At 34.8% G+C, this 20351-nt stretch overlaps 1 protein-coding gene across 1 annotated transcript in view; it reads left to right on the forward strand.

Moving 5' to 3' along the window:
* The window catches only part of LOC127854695 (sushi, von Willebrand factor type A, EGF and pentraxin domain-containing protein 1-like), a 141626-nt gene that overhangs the window by 115159 nt on the left and 6116 nt on the right, over positions 1–20351 (forward strand). Inside the window, exons 16-19 of the mRNA XM_052389753.1 lie at positions 9025–9192; positions 13283–13450; positions 14690–14857; positions 17503–17670. Of these exons, the coding sequence (XP_052245713.1) occupies positions 9025–9192; positions 13283–13450; positions 14690–14857; positions 17503–17670 (672 nt within the window). The remainder of the gene's footprint in view (positions 1–9024; positions 9193–13282; positions 13451–14689; positions 14858–17502; positions 17671–20351) is intronic.

The following is a 20351-nucleotide window of genomic DNA, read 5'->3' on the forward strand; positions in this document are numbered from 1 at the left end:
GTTCATAACCTTTCAAGTGGGCGGTGTCTAGCATTTACAGGGAAATTTGAATTTCAAGCAGACACCAAAAAACTTTTTTCTGTAAGTCAATAACTACATAACTAACAACCACCAAATTACACATAAATATTGATTGTATACCAAAGTATATGTATGCCAAATTTCATTGGAAAATATTAAATACAAACTTCAATATTTTGAAAATAACATTTTTGTTTTCTGCTGTTTTCACATCAGTGTAAAACTGAAACGTAGACATGTTGTGAATTTGTGGCCATTGTACACTGCTTTTCTGGTGTTTAAGACATAGAGAATACTAGGTTAGCGTTGAATACAGAGAAGTTTATGTTGCGAGGCTTAGAACGCCGGAAGCGCGAGCCTTGGCGAGCGCTTTCGGTGTTCGAGCCGAGCAACATAAACTTCTCTGTATTCAACGCTAATCCTAGTATTCTATTTATCCCATTTGATTTTTTCAACGTGACATTTAACATAAATAGATCTAATAACCTTAACAATAATTTTAATTCAGTCATAAAAGCGCTTAAAATCTAACAAATGTAACCATGCGTAGTGATATACATGTATTTGTTCTGGTACGCAAAATAGTCTTTAAAAAATTCACACACAAACTGTAAAACAAGTAAAAATATCACCATATGCCTACATTCTATTTTACGCAGTATGCGAATTTTAACACATTACGACCGCGAAAAGAAGATTTTACTTTACTATAATTTATTTTATTTTCGAAAGAAAATGATCAAAATCCAATATGGCGGCGATTGCTCCTGACAAAATGCTGTCGATGTCAACATACATGTACACCATCGACGACCTAGTTCTGGCTACCATAACTTTAAATGTCGCTTTTTATGATTTTTGACTGGCGCGACTTTGTACAGGTCTGTCAATACTAAATAAACTGTACGCTGAAGTTTCTTTAGCTATCGACGACCTTGACAATTTTGACGAGTAAACAGACAATTGCAGCGACTGACACTTTATTTGACAAAATATACAGGGCAATACGTTTTCCGACTTCGGACGATGAATTTAAGGACGCGCAGAACGTGTTTTTTATATAATGTTATGGGTATGCCGTGTGTGATCCGATGCATCAATGGCGCCTATGTTAAAATCATTTCCCCGAGAACAGGGAACGACAAAAGTACAAACAAAAATCAAAACACGTAAGAACTAGTATCTTACCTTTAGTTATCCTTTAAAATCCATCTAATAATCCATTTAACTCAATAATTGACGATTTTGCATCTAGGGTCATTAATAATTATTTTAGCATAGTTAAATAAAGACCCTTATGCCATTCTATCACTTTATTCAAATGAGTTTATGAACGCGATAAACTTTCTTCTTCGTCACACGCTACGTCATTTACTCTACATTTCTGCTGTTCAAATGAACCGGAGCAGTTTATCTAATAATAGCCGTTGGTAAACTCGGTTGCATTTGCAGATTTCTGCATACAAACATAATTATGTTTAAACTTGCACAATGTTTTATTTATCTATGGTAAATACACTTATTGTACGAGAAAATAATTTAATATATAAATACACTAAGAATGGAAAACATTCCAGTACACAACAGATAAATGAGTAGAAAATACCCGTGTAAAAAATGGGACGTTCCCAATTCCAGTGTGGTGCTATTTTTACCATCTTATACTTTACACAGTTCTATGCCTAACGTGAATTAAATAGGAAAGCAAACATAGCAGATTATTTATGAACTGTGCGATATGTGTATGGCTTGTTGTACATTCTTAATATTTAAGTTAAATGTCAAAAGTATATGCTTTGGTTATAAACAATGCACATTACACTAAATAATGTCGTATAATTTTGAAGCTCAAGTTTTGTCGACTTTGTTTCTTATGAAAAATCATTCAGTGGTAAAGTAAATATAAATAAAAAATAACAAAACAAAAATCGTGTAATTTTATATTTTATTTCAACATTTCTTTTGGTGAATATGTCATATATATTTTTTTCTGCAAAATATGCACATTTTCTTTTAATGGGTGACCTTAAAATTCGATCAATGAACCAAACAATATCGACCTAATTTTAGCGCATATCGCATGACGTCATTTAAAAAGTAGTCCGTGCACGCGACAGGTATATTCCACAGTGTTGAATACAAGCAAGTATATTCCACAACGTGTTATACCGTCAATGTCGCGGTGAAAATGGGATAAATTTAGTTAACGCCTTAGAAAGATCTTGAGAACGCTAACCAAGTGTGGATCGAACCCGTAATCTCTCCGTAATCTCTCCGTCGCAAGGATACCATAACCCTCACACCATTGGTACCAAAGGTTATACATTCCGCAGCGTATTACTCATGTTCCGACCAGTTTATTCATTGACTAAAGTATTTTTTTCACCCAATAAATGTAGATTTCTTCTTTGTTAGTTTCGATCTTTTTCAACAACAAAGACGCTATGAGTAGTCTACGTATGTTTCGTTATAGTTTTACGGCGCTTATGACCGTATAGTTAATGCCAGGGGTTCACTTTTTCCTGATTATCCATTGAAATATAAAAAACGTTTGTTGACCACCGTCATAAATAATCATCTAACAAAAAAACGAGCGTTTGGATGCTAACAGCGTTTTGACAACAAAAAAACACACGATAAAAATAGCAACAACACTGTACACATGCAATATATTGTTTTCAGATTTAAAATGAAATATGATTGCCAATGAAAAATGTCGAAGCCGAATAGACACATAATGCAAAAAAGGGAACATATGTGACGTTCCCTATAGATTTCCCCTTGTTACACCTGTTTAAAAATGTCTTAAAACTGAGTGCGACCACTGATCTTATGTAGTGAACCATTTGAAACTATTTCCTGAAGAATGCGCTTATCGGGGATTCTATTGCCAAGACAGACTATATTTAAGTCACTGTATTATACCAACAAGAAAATTAGTAAAGAAACGCATACCATATTATCCATATAACGATGACAACTTAAATAACTGTATAATATGAATCGCTTTGGTATACCATGTTATGTATAAGAATACGATTAATTTTCAATTTTTTTTCCATTAGCATCTTGTTTGAAAAGATTAGTTCTTTTTTTCATTGATGGTTATCCAGTTGAAATACATTGACATGTTATAGTAACATATGATTTCAGATTGATTGGATCTTGAACATATAATATTGATGTGATTGTCGTTCAATGTATAGCACAGTCTTGGATATTTTTTGCCTTCTTAAGAGCGAATTATTCTCTATTCAACTGTTACAACAGGTTATACTATTTCTAATTTTTGATTGTATTGGTCTTCGTTCCATTTACACTTTATACATTATATTTATTTATGAACTCAGTTTAAATCATCAATAAAAATAAATCATAAACAATCCACAATAAGCATCCGGTTGCACTATATTTCAGGTACAATATAATTATATGAATGATTCCTTGTGGCTCATTGACAACGGGAACATTGGAATATGGTCACACCATAATCAGCGCTTGTATAATCATAAGTGATTTGCAATACGCACACGTATATGTACCGGAAAACAGCATTAGCTTGTTGCTAGTTACTTGTCAGCGTTTAATTCCTTTGTATGCGAAGGGCATGAAAAAAAATCCTATGATCTAACAAGTTGTGAATAAATATTAGCGATTGAAGTGACGTCGTTATAACAATCAAGATACATTATTTACTCGGTTTCTCAATTGCCGCTTTTCAGATGAGATGTGTTCAACGCGCATGAATGTATAAGTAAATTTCAAAGCCATTCCCTCGTAAATTAAGTAACAATAGAGACTGTCACTTCGGGGATACTAAAATTACCAAGGAAGAGGTGACTGCTGTGAAACTTTAAAGAGTGCACATGATAATAACACAAACCCTGAAAAGGAACTACCGCAAACGGCGTCCATGAGAGTCACCGAGGCACCGTGTGCAAGTTCTTATTCTTCAACGACAGAGAGCAAGTTCGCGGAAGAAGCCGAAATCTCAGGGGAATACCATTCTTAGGTACATAAAAGTTCCCACCGGACGCCTGCCAGATTCGCATTACACTACACCGCATGTTTAATCAGATTGGTAGCTAAAACCCTATGTAGGTTGGACACGTTCTAACCAAATTATCAACAAAAAAAGCTTTACAAGTAACACTGTTTACGATTTTGTTTCATGATTATCAATAAGCAAAAATATATAACACATTTTTTATTCAGGCGTGTTGGTTGGCTTGTTTTAATACAATTAATAAATTCGGTTTTTAATATATGACAATTGTTTGTATTGTAATTTTGCCAACTGTGAATACGTGTCTTTAAATCCGCCATTCCATGATCTAATTTTTATACGGCTCAAACAGTACCACTTAAACATTCAACTGTTTGATAAACCTGCATTACGCAAAACTATTTCTTAAACGTGCAAGGGTTATGATACGGGTTAGCAAACACAGCTACTTACATGCGCACAATAGGTATTTGACTGCTATATGTTACATCTAACATATACTATAAAACATATTTCAAAGTGTGAATACGCTTTGGATTACAAATTATTTTAGTTATCCAAATTTTGTTAATGTGTGTGGTTTTAAAAATGTTGCTGATAGACTGTTTGGTACACATGCAGAAAATGCTCGGTACTGTTAGGATATAGATGAACCCCCTTTAGACCCGATGACATAGTAAAGACCAACCGGGCTGCCCAAAAATGTATGTTGAGCTCAGCCTTCGGCTACGGTCCATATATAAGTTGAAGCTGCCTAGACGTCATAATTATGTAATAGGGATTTCAGTGGCGAGTTGTAGTTTTTAATAGAATGCAATTCACCATTTAAGTCAAGTGTTTCGTTTTAAATATTTGTCAAAAGCACAAGGTCCGCTACCATGAGTTGTTCAAACTATCTAATCCTACATCGGGTTGTTGACTTAATTATACAAACTAATGATATACCAGTATTCCTAAAAACAATCAAGAATATCATCCTCGGAAATGTTAAATGATTATATTTGCGTAAAAGAATATTTCAAACAGGAAATATGATTATATTATAGCATAAACCTTTACCGATTATTTAGCTCACATTGAGGCGTCAAAAGATATATTTCATGCTGTTTTTTCTATAAGTTTTGTTAAAATAAATCATATTCACTAAATCAGCATTTTTTTTACTGTGCTATCAGTTTTGCTACATTCCCGGTTAATTAACTTAAAAAAAAAAAGTAAACGCACCTAACGAAATAATGATCAATAGACATTTTGAACATTAATTCATGTTTTTGCATAATCATGTTTAAGTTGATAATTGTGCAATAATAATTATAAATAATTACTATCATACAACTACTATCCGATCTTGCAATCTTAATTTTAAGATGTCAATGTAAACAAATAACTTATTTTGGTTTGTTTTCGAATTGCTAGTTGGTGTGGTAATGCAAAATACTCAACGTTCAAGTATTTTGTAGATGTAATTTTAAGAGGCGGAAGTCTTCTCATGGTGCAAGACATGCTAATCAAGTGCCACACTTCAGTTTGAATTGCATAGAGGCGGACTGTAACTGCGTAATATTTCTTGTTTTGGAACAATTAAATAGCAAAACATTTCAGTATTTTTAGCGTAAGCTCGATTTTAGTTAGTGTTTGAATCGCACGGGTTATCAGCGTTAATATAAAATAGAACAAGTTTGTCCTATCGTTTCGGAAACAAATAAACGGATATCAGTGTGTAAATAACTGTGCAATATATATATCAGTACTTAAATCGTTGAAATAAAAAGTCGCCATGTCGCGACACGTCGCTAATGTCGTCTTCTTCGTCTTTGTCCTGATGGCGTCACATGATGTTAAAGGCCAGGCGCATGACGTGGCACAGTTGAACAGAAAACTGACGTTCATCAAGAGTTCTGTGGACCGCGATATCAGCGATATCCAGTTCCAGATCGCTGAACTTCAGATGACCGTTGAGCAGATGCTGGTCGATAAGAGAAACGTTAGCGATGGGTCTATTATTGGCGGAACGTTCTTTGACTATGGTGAGTAGTCTTTCAAACACTGTAAGCCGGAAATAACAGAATAGTTTTGTAAAATATTTAACAAATATTTTAATGACCCGCATATCCCTTGGAAGCCAAGGTCATGTTTTATCAAATATCTTACGACAACCTTTATATTCCGGTTCAGTCCGGTGGCTTCAAAAAAATAAACATGTACGAAGAACATGTCAGATATGCATACGAAAATAATACACAATATACGCAGAACTGATTAAACTTAATTCAATTCATAATAGATGCTTGTGCACAACGCATTTACCCTTCCGTTATCAAAACGTTTCGTTTGATGTTTAATATTTCGTGCTCAAGATGTGTTCCCACTTGCATTTGCGCAAGCAAGTAATGCATATTATAGCAAATTGTATTCATTGGTTTACTAATAGTTTGTACATACATGTACAAATAAAAAGAATAATTTGTTTAACAAATCATTGACAACACATGACTTCTTAAGACCCCTATCACAACTTCTGCAAAAGAAGTGTCATTAGCTCAATTTATTTTCTTTGGGGGAAATCATTAAATAATTAAAGCCATTAAGTACTTGATTATGTAAGGACATGTTTGATCTAGGTGCTTGAAAAATGAGTCTAGCTTTGCTACTTTTACAATTTTCAATAAACAGTTTGATCAAAACAAATACTTCTTTAAAGGGTCCTGTATTTGCATGTGCCATATTAAATAAAAAACAACTTGTATATGAAACATAATATGTGTGGTCCATAGAACATAAATCAACATGGTGATGAAACAGGAAGTGTTACCGTCAGAATTACTAATCTGAATAAGTATACTAGTCGATGTGATAGTGTAAGCCCATGATCCAACTCATAATTATGTAGGCACAGTGTTTTCATGATAGGAGAAGATACATACAATACTACAAAATAAGTTTAATAGGACGCGGATCGACAAGGTTTGACCACATTGAACTTATGACATTTGAACAATGTTTAATACGGATCCATATAAAGCTGCTCTTATAACTTAAAGTAATGAATACATGAAAGAATAAATATATTTAAGATAGTTTTAGCTCATTATCAAATTACTGCTAGAGCATTGAATTATCTCAAGGCAAGTTTTTTTTTCTTTTTTACATTGATAGGTAAGGGAATGAGAGGTGTTAGTCAAAAGGATATAACAGATCTCAAAGAAACGTTGAAGGCGCATGAAATCCGACTAAACCGATTATTCAGTACAGTCCATGAGATTCAAGAAGAAAACTCCGCAATTAAAAGAACATCCAACGAATTTGTCAAGAAAAAGGAAAATGAAGAGGAAAGAAACGAATTAATTAAAAATTTAAAAGCTGAACTTCTGCAGTTGAACGCAGGCATTGAAACGAAATGCGACGACAGATTCAACGCGCTTCAAAAGAAGTTTGAAGAAACCGCAGCGGTGATGATGAAAGGTTACAAGGAACTGAAAAATAACATGAAGGGAAAAGTCTCTGTGGTCGATCAAATACACAACCTTTCCCAGTCCGTGATCTCTGAACAAAACAAACTGAGTGCGTGGATTGACCATGCAGATGGAAATATCGCTAAACTGGATGGTGAATTAAGCAAACTCGATGGCTTTGTGGGCTTTATTGAGGAGCTGAAAACAAAGATTGGTAAGTGCTGCACAAGTGAGTGGGGTTATTATTGTACTGTTAATGAACTATCATACACTTACACAAATAAACTTACACCGTATACAAGTATATACACTAAACATAATATAACCGCAAACAATTAACAACATAATTTATGAAACACACAAATATCCATGACTTATTGATTTTCAATGATTTATTAGAAATAGCTACAGAAGGTAAATCATAGTTTCATCCGACAGATAACTCGCTATGGGCTCCCACAAGTAAGTTCGCTGAAGTTTCTTTAGCTTATAATTATATAGTTAATGTAACGCTATCGTTTTATATTCACGTGACATTCCAATAAAATCTCCTGATTTATGATGTATATTAGATAAAAGGTAAATTAAGATTCAAATCAAATAGTTCTTGCTTTTTTACTGATTTTACCTCTATTCTATGCGACTGTATTTAGGTAATTCAATATCAATAGAACTTTTGGTTTCTGTTGATGTTTCTGAACGCATAACCAGTATCAAGATCACTATCATCATCATCATTAAGACATTATATCACTTTCTCTCATAGTATCGGTCCTCCTCATAGTATCGTGGCTTTAACGAAAAACCTTCAAGAAGTGCTGGAAAATTAATGTTTTTTCAATGTTAAAAATGGTAATATATTTTTACTCTTTTTTGAACAAGCACATGCGCATAGTAACAAATCTCAGCAACCAAACAGAAGGACCGATCCTATGAGAAAATTGTACAAAAAACAGATTACTATAGGGAGCAAAGTCTAGCCAGTATTTTGTCAAAACATTGCCGATTTAAATGCAGTTATTATGTCCAAGAATACATCTTTAACTATAGATTGACATATAACAACATCAGCACGGTCATCATCATGCGTATCATCATTAAAAACAACAAGAACATCCTCGTGATTTATGTCACAGTTACAATCAACTCCTTTATAATCATCATGATGCATTTTCAACACTGTCGTCATCACTGTCTCGTCTTAAGCATCATACCAGTTTTTATTTTACATTTTTATCAAAAGACCCATCACCGTGTGGCATATTTCAGCATCAAATCTTTATTTGTTTAATTCATGCACTGTATATTCTTTATTGTACATATTTTTAAAGGTGCCATTTTCCTCTACACATTGAATTGATAACATCATTATTTGCATTTTGCTATTGAGCTTTAAGTATTGCAAACAATAGTTAATTCATGCACAATGTCGCTATAGGAAATATGCAATAACATTGTAGATGTATTTTGTGGATTCTGACCCATTAAAAACAGCTCAGAATCCACCAATCACGTTTAATTCTTTATCACTTATTTGCACTTCAGATTGTGGTGACCCAACACCAGACCATGGAACAGTAAACACTACAGTAACAACGTATGGAACTGTTGTTAAAATATCCTGCAATCACGGTTATGTACTGAGCGGAGAGAACATCATCAAATGCAACGCTGACTCTGAATGGTCTGCATCAGCCACTTGTAACCCGTATGGTAAGGAAGTTCTATGCATGATTTAGTTTTGAAAAACATTTAGACAGCTAACACTTCGTGTCTGTTGCTTTAGTTGGAATTTTTCTCCGTCCTAAACAGTAGTTTAGCTAGTAATAGTTACTCCACGGCGGTGAGTTTAGCAACTCGCACTTTCCTTGGATTGACTGGTTTACCCAGTACTCAATGTACATACTTATGCCAGTAACTGACTACTGCTCTACTTGTATTAGAGAAGGAAAATGGCCGTTTAGAGGATTTCCCCACTTATCATTAAGCTATCAGCACTATACCAACTGAGCAACCTGACTCGGTTCCCCGCTATTTGCCAGTATTTAGTCTCTTTCCATTAGAAACATACTTAAAAGACCACATTATCAGATATAGAGTGCAATGCAACCGGCTGGAATGACTCTGTTTTCTGTGAAAGTAAGTGGAATATTGTATTTTATAAATCAACCTGCATGTCAGCTTGCCCACTTGTATATCGTGCTTAGTTTCGTGTGTTGCAGCCTTAACCGATCCGTTCCAGTTCCGCCACGTGCCGCCAATAAGTTTTCGGTCTGCCTCTTTTCTTCATCATTCTGGTGTCTACTCAAGGGCTACAGCATTTCCCTGTGTTCCGTCTTTTCACTTACCATGCCCAATCCAATTTCATCTTCTTCTTCTCACATTTTTGGTGATCATCCATGCTTCTGCCGTTTCTAAAACGGTCATAAAACTTGTTTTGGAATATATTTAGTTTATCAATTTTGCCCATTGTTAGTTTCCATCTGTCACTTCCATACAGTAGAACTAAAAACACAAGGCTATTGAACAAGCATGGTTTGGTCTTTCTGCCAATGTCGCGGGCCTATCAGATGCTTGATAACCATTCAAACTGTGTGCTCTCCAGTGATGTTATTTTCTTCACATGTGCTGTGCCTCCATCTTCCTTTAAACAGTTGCTCCCATATATATGAAGCTTTCCACATTTTCTAACCATGATTATATTTTCATTTTTCCTGTAGGTTTTCATGACTTTGAATATATAAATGTTGAGCTTTAGTCCAACTTCAGCTGTATGTTTATTCCAGTTTTGTTGTCTTGGGTTGTAGATATTTAATTGTGAATGATTACAGTGTGATATCGTCAGCAAAGTCAAACTACTCCAGAATAATTGTAAGGTTCCATCGGATTACAGTTCTCTCACATTCGACAGTTTTCTACATTATACAGTCGATTACATCAAGGAAGCGAAATCCTGATATGCAGTACCCCTGCTTCACTCCTTTCATAATTGGGAACCATTCTGTTGTTTCTTATTCTTCTACAACAGAGCACTAGGTCGTAAGGTCAAGCTTTCAACAATTGGTGTAATTTGTACTTTGGTGAGCGCTGTTGGACCATCATGTTTCCCTTGTCTAATGTTCTTATCTTTTTGCGAAGATATCAGGAACTAATAATTAAACATTGTTAAACTTTCTATACATTATACTTTTAGGGTGGAATTATTTTCAGGTTGTTACGCCAAGATGAAGGTGTATAAAGGTATTTTCTTTCTTACAAAAGCACGTCTTTAATTTGTGCAAAATCACTGTGAGTTGTAAGCCTATTTCAATTACATTTTATAAACAGAAGATAGGCAAGTGATGCGCCAGCAAGTACTGTTAGTTAACTATTGTAAACAAAATTGCAATGATGGCACTGAATCGCTTACCTGAATTTTCATTTAGGTGACGCTAGCCGAATGTTATGTAGGAAATGATAAGTGTTTACTACGTACAAAAAGCAAGCTTTATTAATCCCTGAACAGGTCCATTTTGCCCACATGATAATGAAATTTCATGCAAATTCCCTACCAAGTAAGTATCAACTATTTTGACCACCCAGTAAATTTGGTTGATGATCACTATATGATGATACCTATCAAAAACAAAACCTTGAGCAATGTGTCTTCAGAGGATAATATTTTTAAAGTTTTAATTAATAATACATTGAAGTAAGTCAAGTTACTCATAGGATGGGCCAATTTCGACCGAAGCTATTAGCCTTGCGGTTAGAGACAAGAATTTTAAGTATTCACTTTTATGATCAATTTTAGCTCAGGTAGCAGATACACTTAAAACCATATTTAATAAAATATCCGAACACATGAATTATAGCAAGTAAAAATTGTATGAAAAGAAGAAACACGAAGGTGATTCCTTCATGGTAGGTACAGTTAGCTGCATTCTTTTTGGTGTCGTAATTAATGTTGACTCCGATTCTGTTTAAGACGACAAGAATTGTGCACAACATCTTTTTCTGTATTTCCGTCGGTCACAATCATCATTTTTCGAAAATACTTAATAAGAGGTTTATTCCCATTGTTTTTTAGTTTCCTTCTTTCATTTGGTCTGACTCATTTGGTGCATTCAGCACATGACATCCTTAATTAAATAAATAAATCATAACACATTGGAATAAGTCGACATAAAATAATCAAAGTATAAGACCACAAAATACGTGTCAAAGTAATTGTAACATAAACAATAGTAGCAGACTTCAAGACTATGGCAAAGTATATGGTACACCCTGATGCTGGGATGATGTCAACATTCTATGACGGCATGATATGAAAAATTGTCATGGCGTAAAAAGTCATTTTCACAAGAGCATGACGCCAAAAATTATGTTGATTTGTCGACTTAGGATAAGATTTCAAGACAAAAGAATCCGCATGTTGGCATAACAGCCTAAATTTCTGCCGATATTTAATCCTTAAGCTATGGAAGTATGGAAGCGTATATGGTACACCATGATGCTGTGATAATGTCAATATTCTATGATGGCATGATAGGAAAAAAGGTGTCATGGCGTTAAAAATAACTCATCGTGTCGACTAAAACTATGATGGTTAGTCATTTTCACAAGAGCACGACGCCAAAAATTATGTTGATTTGTCTACTTAGATCATATCGACCAAATATTTTTTCGGGCAAAGCCGGAAACATGTACGTCGAGACTTTAACTTAATGTCGTTTTGGCGAGTATAATTAAGAGGTAAAAACCTACAAAACTATGATGACGACATACCATGTTATTTCACAGTAAGTCGGTATAAACTAATCCGGCATGACTATATTATTGGGGTGTACCATATACGCTTCCGTAGTGTACCATATTCTATGACGGCATGATATATGGAAAATGGGCTGGGCCGGGGTCTGCTGCGTTTTCTTCCTGTTGTCTATATACTATATCGGGGTATATTTTATATTTTTTAGCCATTAGATAAGCTCTATGGATAGAATTTCAAACTCCTGGGGTGAAATATTATAGTTATATTGTTAACGTAAAGCAATCGTTGCATTATCACTTACGTATTGAAATTTCAATTAAATTTTCTGACTGAAAATGTAAATATTGGATGAAAGGTAAAATAAAATGCAAATCAAACAGTTCGTACTGTTTTAATGAGTTTACCTCTTTTATATGCGATTCTCTAAGAAAATTACACAATAAACTGAAGTGATCGATATATTTTAGTTGATATATTATTCGAAACCAATAGAAGTTTGAATTTCAGTTGATGTTCCTGAACGCATAATCAGTATCACCATCAATTCATCATTATCAACAACAATAACAGCATCAGCATCGTCATCATCATAAGTATAATCATTATAAACAACAAGAACATCATCGTGATTGAAGTCAAAGCCACAAGTAACACCCTTACAATCATCATGATGCATTTTCAGCACTATAGTCATCATTGTCTTGCCTTAAGCGTCATATCAGTTTGGATTTTACATTTTGATCAAAAGACCCATCACCATGTGGCATTTTTTAGCATCAAATCCTTATTTGTTTAATCCATGCACTGTATATACTTTGATGTGCATATTTTCAAAGGTGCCGTTTCCTTCTACCGAAAAAAATTGATAACATCATTATTTTAATTTTGCTTTTGAGGTTTTAGTATTGCAAACAATAGTTAATTCATGCACAATGTCGCTATAGGGAATATGCAATAACATTGTAGATGTATTTTGTGGATTCTGACCCATTTAAACAGCTCAGAATCCACCAATCACGTTTAATCTTTAATCACTTATTTGCACTTCAGATTGTGGTGACCCAACACCAGACCATGGGACAGTAAACACTACAGTAACAACGTATGGAACTGTTGTTAAAATATCCTGCAATCACGGTTATGTACTGAGCGGAGAGAACATCATCAAATGCAACGCTGACTCTGACTGGTCTGCATCAGCCACGTGTAACCCATATGGTAAGAAAGTACTCGGCATGATTCGGTCATGGTACACATTCTGATTGCTGACACTTTGAGCTTGTTTCTTTAGTTGAATTTGTTTTCCGTCTTCAACTGTACTTAAGTCATATCATGGCGTTAAGTTAACCATCTCACTCTATATCTGGATAAGTTGGTTGTACCGGTACTTAGTGTACATACTTATGCCAGTAACTGACAACTGCTCTAGAGTATTGATATATTGATAGTGTTTAAGTGACTTTGCCACGTGCCAAACACCTGTGGGTCGATGTAGGGTACCCTGTCTTTCCAGTAATTTCCCTTGTTTACTGGAAAATGGGCTGGGCCGGGGTCTGCTGCGTTTTCTTCCTGCTGTCTATATACTATATAGGGGTATATTTTACATTGTTTAGCCATTAGATTAGCTTTATGGATAGAATTTCAAACTCCTGGGGTGAAAAATTATAATTATATTGTTAACGTAAAGCAATCGTCGCATAATCACTTACTTATTGAAATTCCAATTAAATTTTCTGACTGAAAATGTAAATATTGGATGAAAGGTAAAATAAAATCCAAATCAAACAGTTCTTGTTGTTTTAATGAGTTTAACTCTTTTATATGCGATTCTCTAAGAAAGTTACACAATGAACAGAAGTAATCGATATATTTTAGTTGATATATTATTCGAAACCAATAGAAGTTTGAATTTGAGTTGATGTTCCTGAACGCATAATCAGTATCACCATCAATTCATCATTATCAACACCAATAACAGCATCAGCATCGTCATCATCATAAGTATAATCATTATAAACAACAAGAACATCATCGTGATTGAAGTCACAGCCACAAGTAACACCCTTATAATCATCATGATGCATTTTCAGCACTATAGTCATCACTGTCTCGCCTTAAGCGTCATACCAGTTTGGATTTTACATTTTCATCAAAAGACCCATCACCATGTGGCATTTTTCAGCATCAAATCCTTATTTGTTTAATCCATGCACTGTATATACTTTGATGTACATTTTTTCAAAGGTGATGTTTCCTTCTACACAAAAAATGGATAACATCATTATTTTAATTTTGCTTTTGAGGTTTAAGAATTGAAAACAATATTTAATTCATGCACAATGTCGCTTTAGGGAATATGCAATAACATTGTAGATGTATTTTGTGGATTCTGACCCATTAAAACAGCTCAGAATCCACCAATCACGTTTAATCTTTAATCACGTATTTGCACTTCAGATTGTGGTGACCCAACACCAGACCATGGAACAGTAAACACTACAGTAACAACGTATGGAACTGTTGTTAAAATATCCTGCAATCACGGTTATGAACTGAGCGGAGAGAACATCATCAAATGCAACGCTGACTCTGACTGGTCTGCATCAGCCACGTGTAACCCATATGGTAAGAAAGTACTCGGCATGATTCGGTCATGGTACACATTCTGATTGCTGACACTTTGTGCTTGTTTCTTTAGTTGGATTTGTTTTCCGTCTTAAACTGTACTTAAGTCATATCATTACGGTAAGTTAACCAACTCACTCTATCCCTGGATTAGTTGGTTGTACCAGTACTAAGTGTACATACGTATGCCAGTAACTGACAACTGCTCTAGAGTATTGATATATTGATAGTGTTTAAGTGACTTTGCCACGTGCCCAACACCTGTGGGTCGATGTAGGGTACCCTGTCTTTCCAGTAATTTCATTTGTTTACTGGAAAATGGGCTGGGTCGGGGTCTGCTGCCTTTTCTTCCTGTTGTCTATATACTATATAGGGGTATATTATATATTTTTTAGCCATTAGATTAGCTTTATGGATAGAATTTTAAACTCCTGGGGTGAAATATTATAATTATATTGTTAACGTAAAGCAATCGTTGCATAATCACTTACTAATTGAAATTCCAATTAAATTTTCTGACTGAAAATGTAAATATTGGATGAAAGGTAAAATAAAATGCAAATCAAACAATTCTTGCTGTTTTAATGAGTTTACCTCTTTTATATGCGATTCTCTAAGAAAGTTACACAATAAACTGAACTAATCGATATATTTTAGTTGATATATTATTCGAAACCAATAGAAGTTTGGATTTGAGTTGATGTTCCTGAACGCATAATCAGTATCACCATCAATTCATCATTATCAACAACAATAACAGCATCAGCATTGTCATCATCATAAGTATAATCATTATAAACAACACGAACATCATCGTGATTGAAGTCACAGCCACAAGTAACATTCTTATAATCATCATGATGCATTTTCAGCACTATAGTCATCACTGTCTCGCCTTAAGCGTCTTACCAGTTTGGATTTTACATTTTTTATCAAAAGACCCATCACCATGTGGCATTTTCAGCATCAAATCCTTATTTGTTTAATCCATGCACTGTATATACTTTGATGTACATATTTTCAAAGGTGCCGTTTCCTTCTACACAAAAAATCGATAACATCATTATTTTAATTTTGCTTTTGAGGTTTAAGTATTGAAAACAATATTTAATTCATGCACAATGTCGCTTTAGGGAATATGCAATAACATTGTAGATGTATTTTGTGGATTCTGACCCATTAAAACAGCTCAGAATCCACAAATGACATTTAATCTTTAATCACTTATTTGCACTTCAGATTGTGGTGACCCAACACCAGAACATGGAACAGTAAACACTACAGTAACAACGTATGGAACTGTTGTTAAAATATCCTGCAATCACGGTTATGTACTGAGCGGAGAGAACATCATCAAATGCAACGCTGACTCTGACTGGTCTGCATCAGCCACGTGTAACCCATATGGTAAGAAAGTACTCGGCATGATTCGGTCATGGTACACATTCTGATTGCTGACACTTTGTGCTTGTTTCTTTAGTTGGATTTGTTTTCCGTCTTAAACTGTACTTAAGTCATATCATGGCGGTAAGTTAACCAACTCACTCTATTCCTGGATTAGTCGGTAGTACCAGTACTAAGTGTACATACTTATGCCACTAACTGACAACTGCTCTAGAGTATTGATATATTGATAGTGTTTAAGTGACTTGGCCACGTGCCCAACACCTGTGGGTCGATGTAGGGTACCCTGTCTTTCCAGTAATTTCCCTTGTTTACTGGAAAATGGGCTGGGCCGGGGTCTGCTGCGTTTTCTTCCTGTTGTCTATATACTATATAGGGGTATATTTTACATTTAATAGCCTTTAGATTAGCTTTATGGATAGAATTTCAAACTCCTTGAGTGAAATATTATACTTATATTGTTAACGTAAAGCAATCGTTGCATAATCACTTACTTATTGAAATTCCAATTAAATTTTCTGACTGAAAATGTATATATTGTATAAAGGTAAAATAAAATACAAATCAAACAGTTCTTGCTGTTTTAATGAGTTTACCTTTTTTATATGCGATTCTCTAAGAAAGTTACAAAATAAACTGAAGTTATCGATATATTTTAGTTGATATATTATTCGAAATCAATAAAAGTTTGGATTTCAGTTGATGTTCCTGAACGCATCCTCAGTATCACCATTAATTCATCATTATCAACAACAATAACAGCATCAGCATCGTCATCATCATAAGTATAATCATTATAAACAACAAGAACATCATCGTGATTGAAGTCACAGCCACAAGTAACACCCTTATAATCATCATGATGCATTTTCAGCACTATAGTCATCACTGTCTCGCCTAAAGCGTCATACCAGTTTGGATTTTACATTTTTATCAAAAGACCCATCACCATGTGGCATTTTTCAGCATCAAATCCTTATTTGTTTAATCCATGCACTGTATATACTTTGATGTACATATTTTCAAAGGTGCCGTTTCCTTCTTCACAAAAAATTGATAACATCATTATTTTAATTTTGCTTTTTAGGTTTAAATATTGTAAACAATAGTTAATTCATGCACAATGTCGCTATAGGGAATATGCAATAACATTGCAGATGTATTTTGTGGATTCTGACCCATTAAAACAGCTCAGTATCCACCAATCACGTTTAATCTTTAATCACTTATTTGCACTTCAGATTGTGGTGACCCAACACCAGACCATGGAACAGTAAACACTACAGTAACAACGTATGGAACTGTTGTTAAAATATCCTGCAATCACGGTTATGTACTGAGCGGAGAGAACATCATCAAATGCAACGCTGACTCTGGCTGGTCTGCCTCAGCCACTTGTAACCTGTATGGTAAGGAAGTTCTGTGCATGATTTAGTTATGAAAAACATTCAGACAGCTAACACTTCGTGTCTGTAGCTTTAGTTGGAATTTTTCTCCGTCCTAAACAGTAGTTTAGCTCGTAATAGTTACTCCACGGCGGTGAGTTTACCAACTCGCACTTTCCTTGGATTGACTGGTTTACCCAGTACTCAATGTACATACTTATGCCAGTAACTGACTACTGCTTTACTTGAATTAGAGAAGGAAAATGGCCGTTTAGAGGATTTCCCCACTTATCATTAAGCTATCAGCACTATACCAACTGAGCTACCCGACTCGGTTCCCCGCTATTTGCCAGTATTTAGTATCTTTCCATTAGAAACATACTTGAAAGACCACATTATCAGATAAAGAGTGCAATGCAACCGGCTGGAATGACTCTGTTTTATGTGAAAGTAAGTGGAATATTGTATTTTATAAATCAACCAGCATGCCAGCTTGCCCACTTGTATGTCGTGCTTAGTTTCGTGTGTTGTAGCCTTAACCGGTCCGTTCCAGTTCCGCCACATGCCGCCAATTAGTTTTCGGTCGGCCTCTTTTCTTCATCATTCTGGTGTCTACTTAAGGGCTACAGCACTGCCCTGTGTTCTGTCTTTTCACCTACCATGCCCACTCCAATTTCATCTTCTTCTTCTCACATTTTCGGTGATCATCCATGCTTCTGCCGTTTCTAAAACGGTCATAAAACTTGTTTTGGAATATATTTAGTTTATCATTTTTGCCCATTGTTAGTTTCCATCTGTCACTTCCATACAGTAGAACTAAAAACACCACAAGGCTATTGAACAGGCATGGTTTGGTCTTTCTGCCAATGTTGCGGGCCTATCAGATGCTTGATAACCATTCAAACTGTGTGCGCTCCAGTGACGTTATTTTCTTCACATGTGCTGTGCCTCCATCTTCCTTTAAACAGTTGCTCCCAGATATATGAAGCATTCCACCTTTTCTTCTTCGTTGTGTCCAACCTTCATTATATTTTCATTTTTGCTGTTAGTTTTCATGACTTTGAATATATAAATGTTGAGCTTTAGTCCAACTTCAGCTGTATGTTTATTCCAGTTTTGTTGTCTTGGGTTGTAGATATTAAATTGTTGATAATTACAGTGTGATATCGTCAGCAAAGTCAAACTACTCCAGAATAATTGTAAGGTTTCATCGGATTACAGTTCTCTCACATTCGACAGTTTTCTACATTATACAGTCGATTACATCAAGGAAGAGAAATCCTGATATGCAGTACCCCTGCTTTACTTCTTTCATAATTGGGAACCATTCTGTTGTTTCTTATTCTTCTACAACAGAGCACTAGGTCGTAAGGTCAAGCTTTCAACAATTGGTGTAATTTGTACTTAGGTGAGCGCTGTTGGACCATCATGTTTCCCTTGTCTAATTTTCTCATCTTTTCTGCGAAGATATCAGGAACTTATAATTAAACATTATTAACTTTCTATACATTATACTTAAGGTTGACCTATTTTCAGGTTGTTACGCCAAGATGAAGGTGTATAAAGGTATTTTCTTTCTAACAAAAGCACGTCTTTAATTTGCCCAAAATCACTGTGAGTTGTAAGCCTATTTCAATTACATTTTATGAACAGAAGATAGGCAAGTGATGCGCCAGCAAGTACTGTTAGTTAACTATTGTAAACAAAATTGCAATGATAGCACTGAATCGCTTACCTGAATTTTCATTTAGGTGACGCTAGCCGAATCTTAGTTAGGAAATGATAAGTTTTTACTACGTACTAAAAGCAAGATTTTTTAATCCCAGAACAGGTCCATTTTGTCCACATGATAATGAAATTTTATGCAAATTCCATAACAAGTAAGTACCAACTATTTTGACCACCCAGTAAATTTGGTTGATGATCAATTTATGATGATACCTATCAAAAACAAAACCTTGAGCACTGTGTCTTCAGAAGAAACTATTTTATAAGTAATATAAGTTACCCATAGGTTGGTCCAATTTCGACTGAAGCTATTAGCCTTGCGGTTTCAGACGAGATTTTTAAGTAGTGCTGCAACAATATACCGGTATATCGGTATATATCGCAATACGCAATCCGCATATTGTATTGCGATACGATTTTCGTCATACCGGTACGAAAATTTTACAAACATGCGTCTACATTTCGTTCAGAAAAGCCATCCAAAATAATGATATCAAGGTAAACAAAACAAAGCGGTATTTTGTAAAAATAAATTGTTACGTACAAATGGCATTCTAAAAAGTCTATTATACAGAGTAGCGTTGTTACATGGGAGCATCAATTCTATGCTTTTAAACGAATTATCGTTGAATTAATTACGCACAACTAAATGTTTCTTTCGATTCTGAAATGAGCATTATTAAATTTGTAATCCGAATTTCGGAAACATGCTTCCGAAATGTAATGCTAACGCGACAATAAAAAAAGTGCTTTATTCTTTTTCTCAATAAAAAGCGAAAGCGCGCAAAAATTATACAGACATGTAGAACGTCGCGTGCAAAGTGTGCGTGTATTTGTGTTGTATAAAACGGGAACATCACGTCAGGCGATTTACGCATGTTCAGTGGGAAAAAAAAACGCCCGATTGGAAGTTATTTCATCACATCTTTAAATAGTAACAAATGCCAAAATGTATTTGATATGTAAGAAAATTGGTG

This window comes from Dreissena polymorpha, chromosome 13 (genome assembly GCF_020536995.1).
Source record: "Dreissena polymorpha isolate Duluth1 chromosome 13, UMN_Dpol_1.0, whole genome shotgun sequence".
Taxonomy (NCBI): domain Eukaryota; kingdom Metazoa; phylum Mollusca; class Bivalvia; order Myida; family Dreissenidae; genus Dreissena; species Dreissena polymorpha.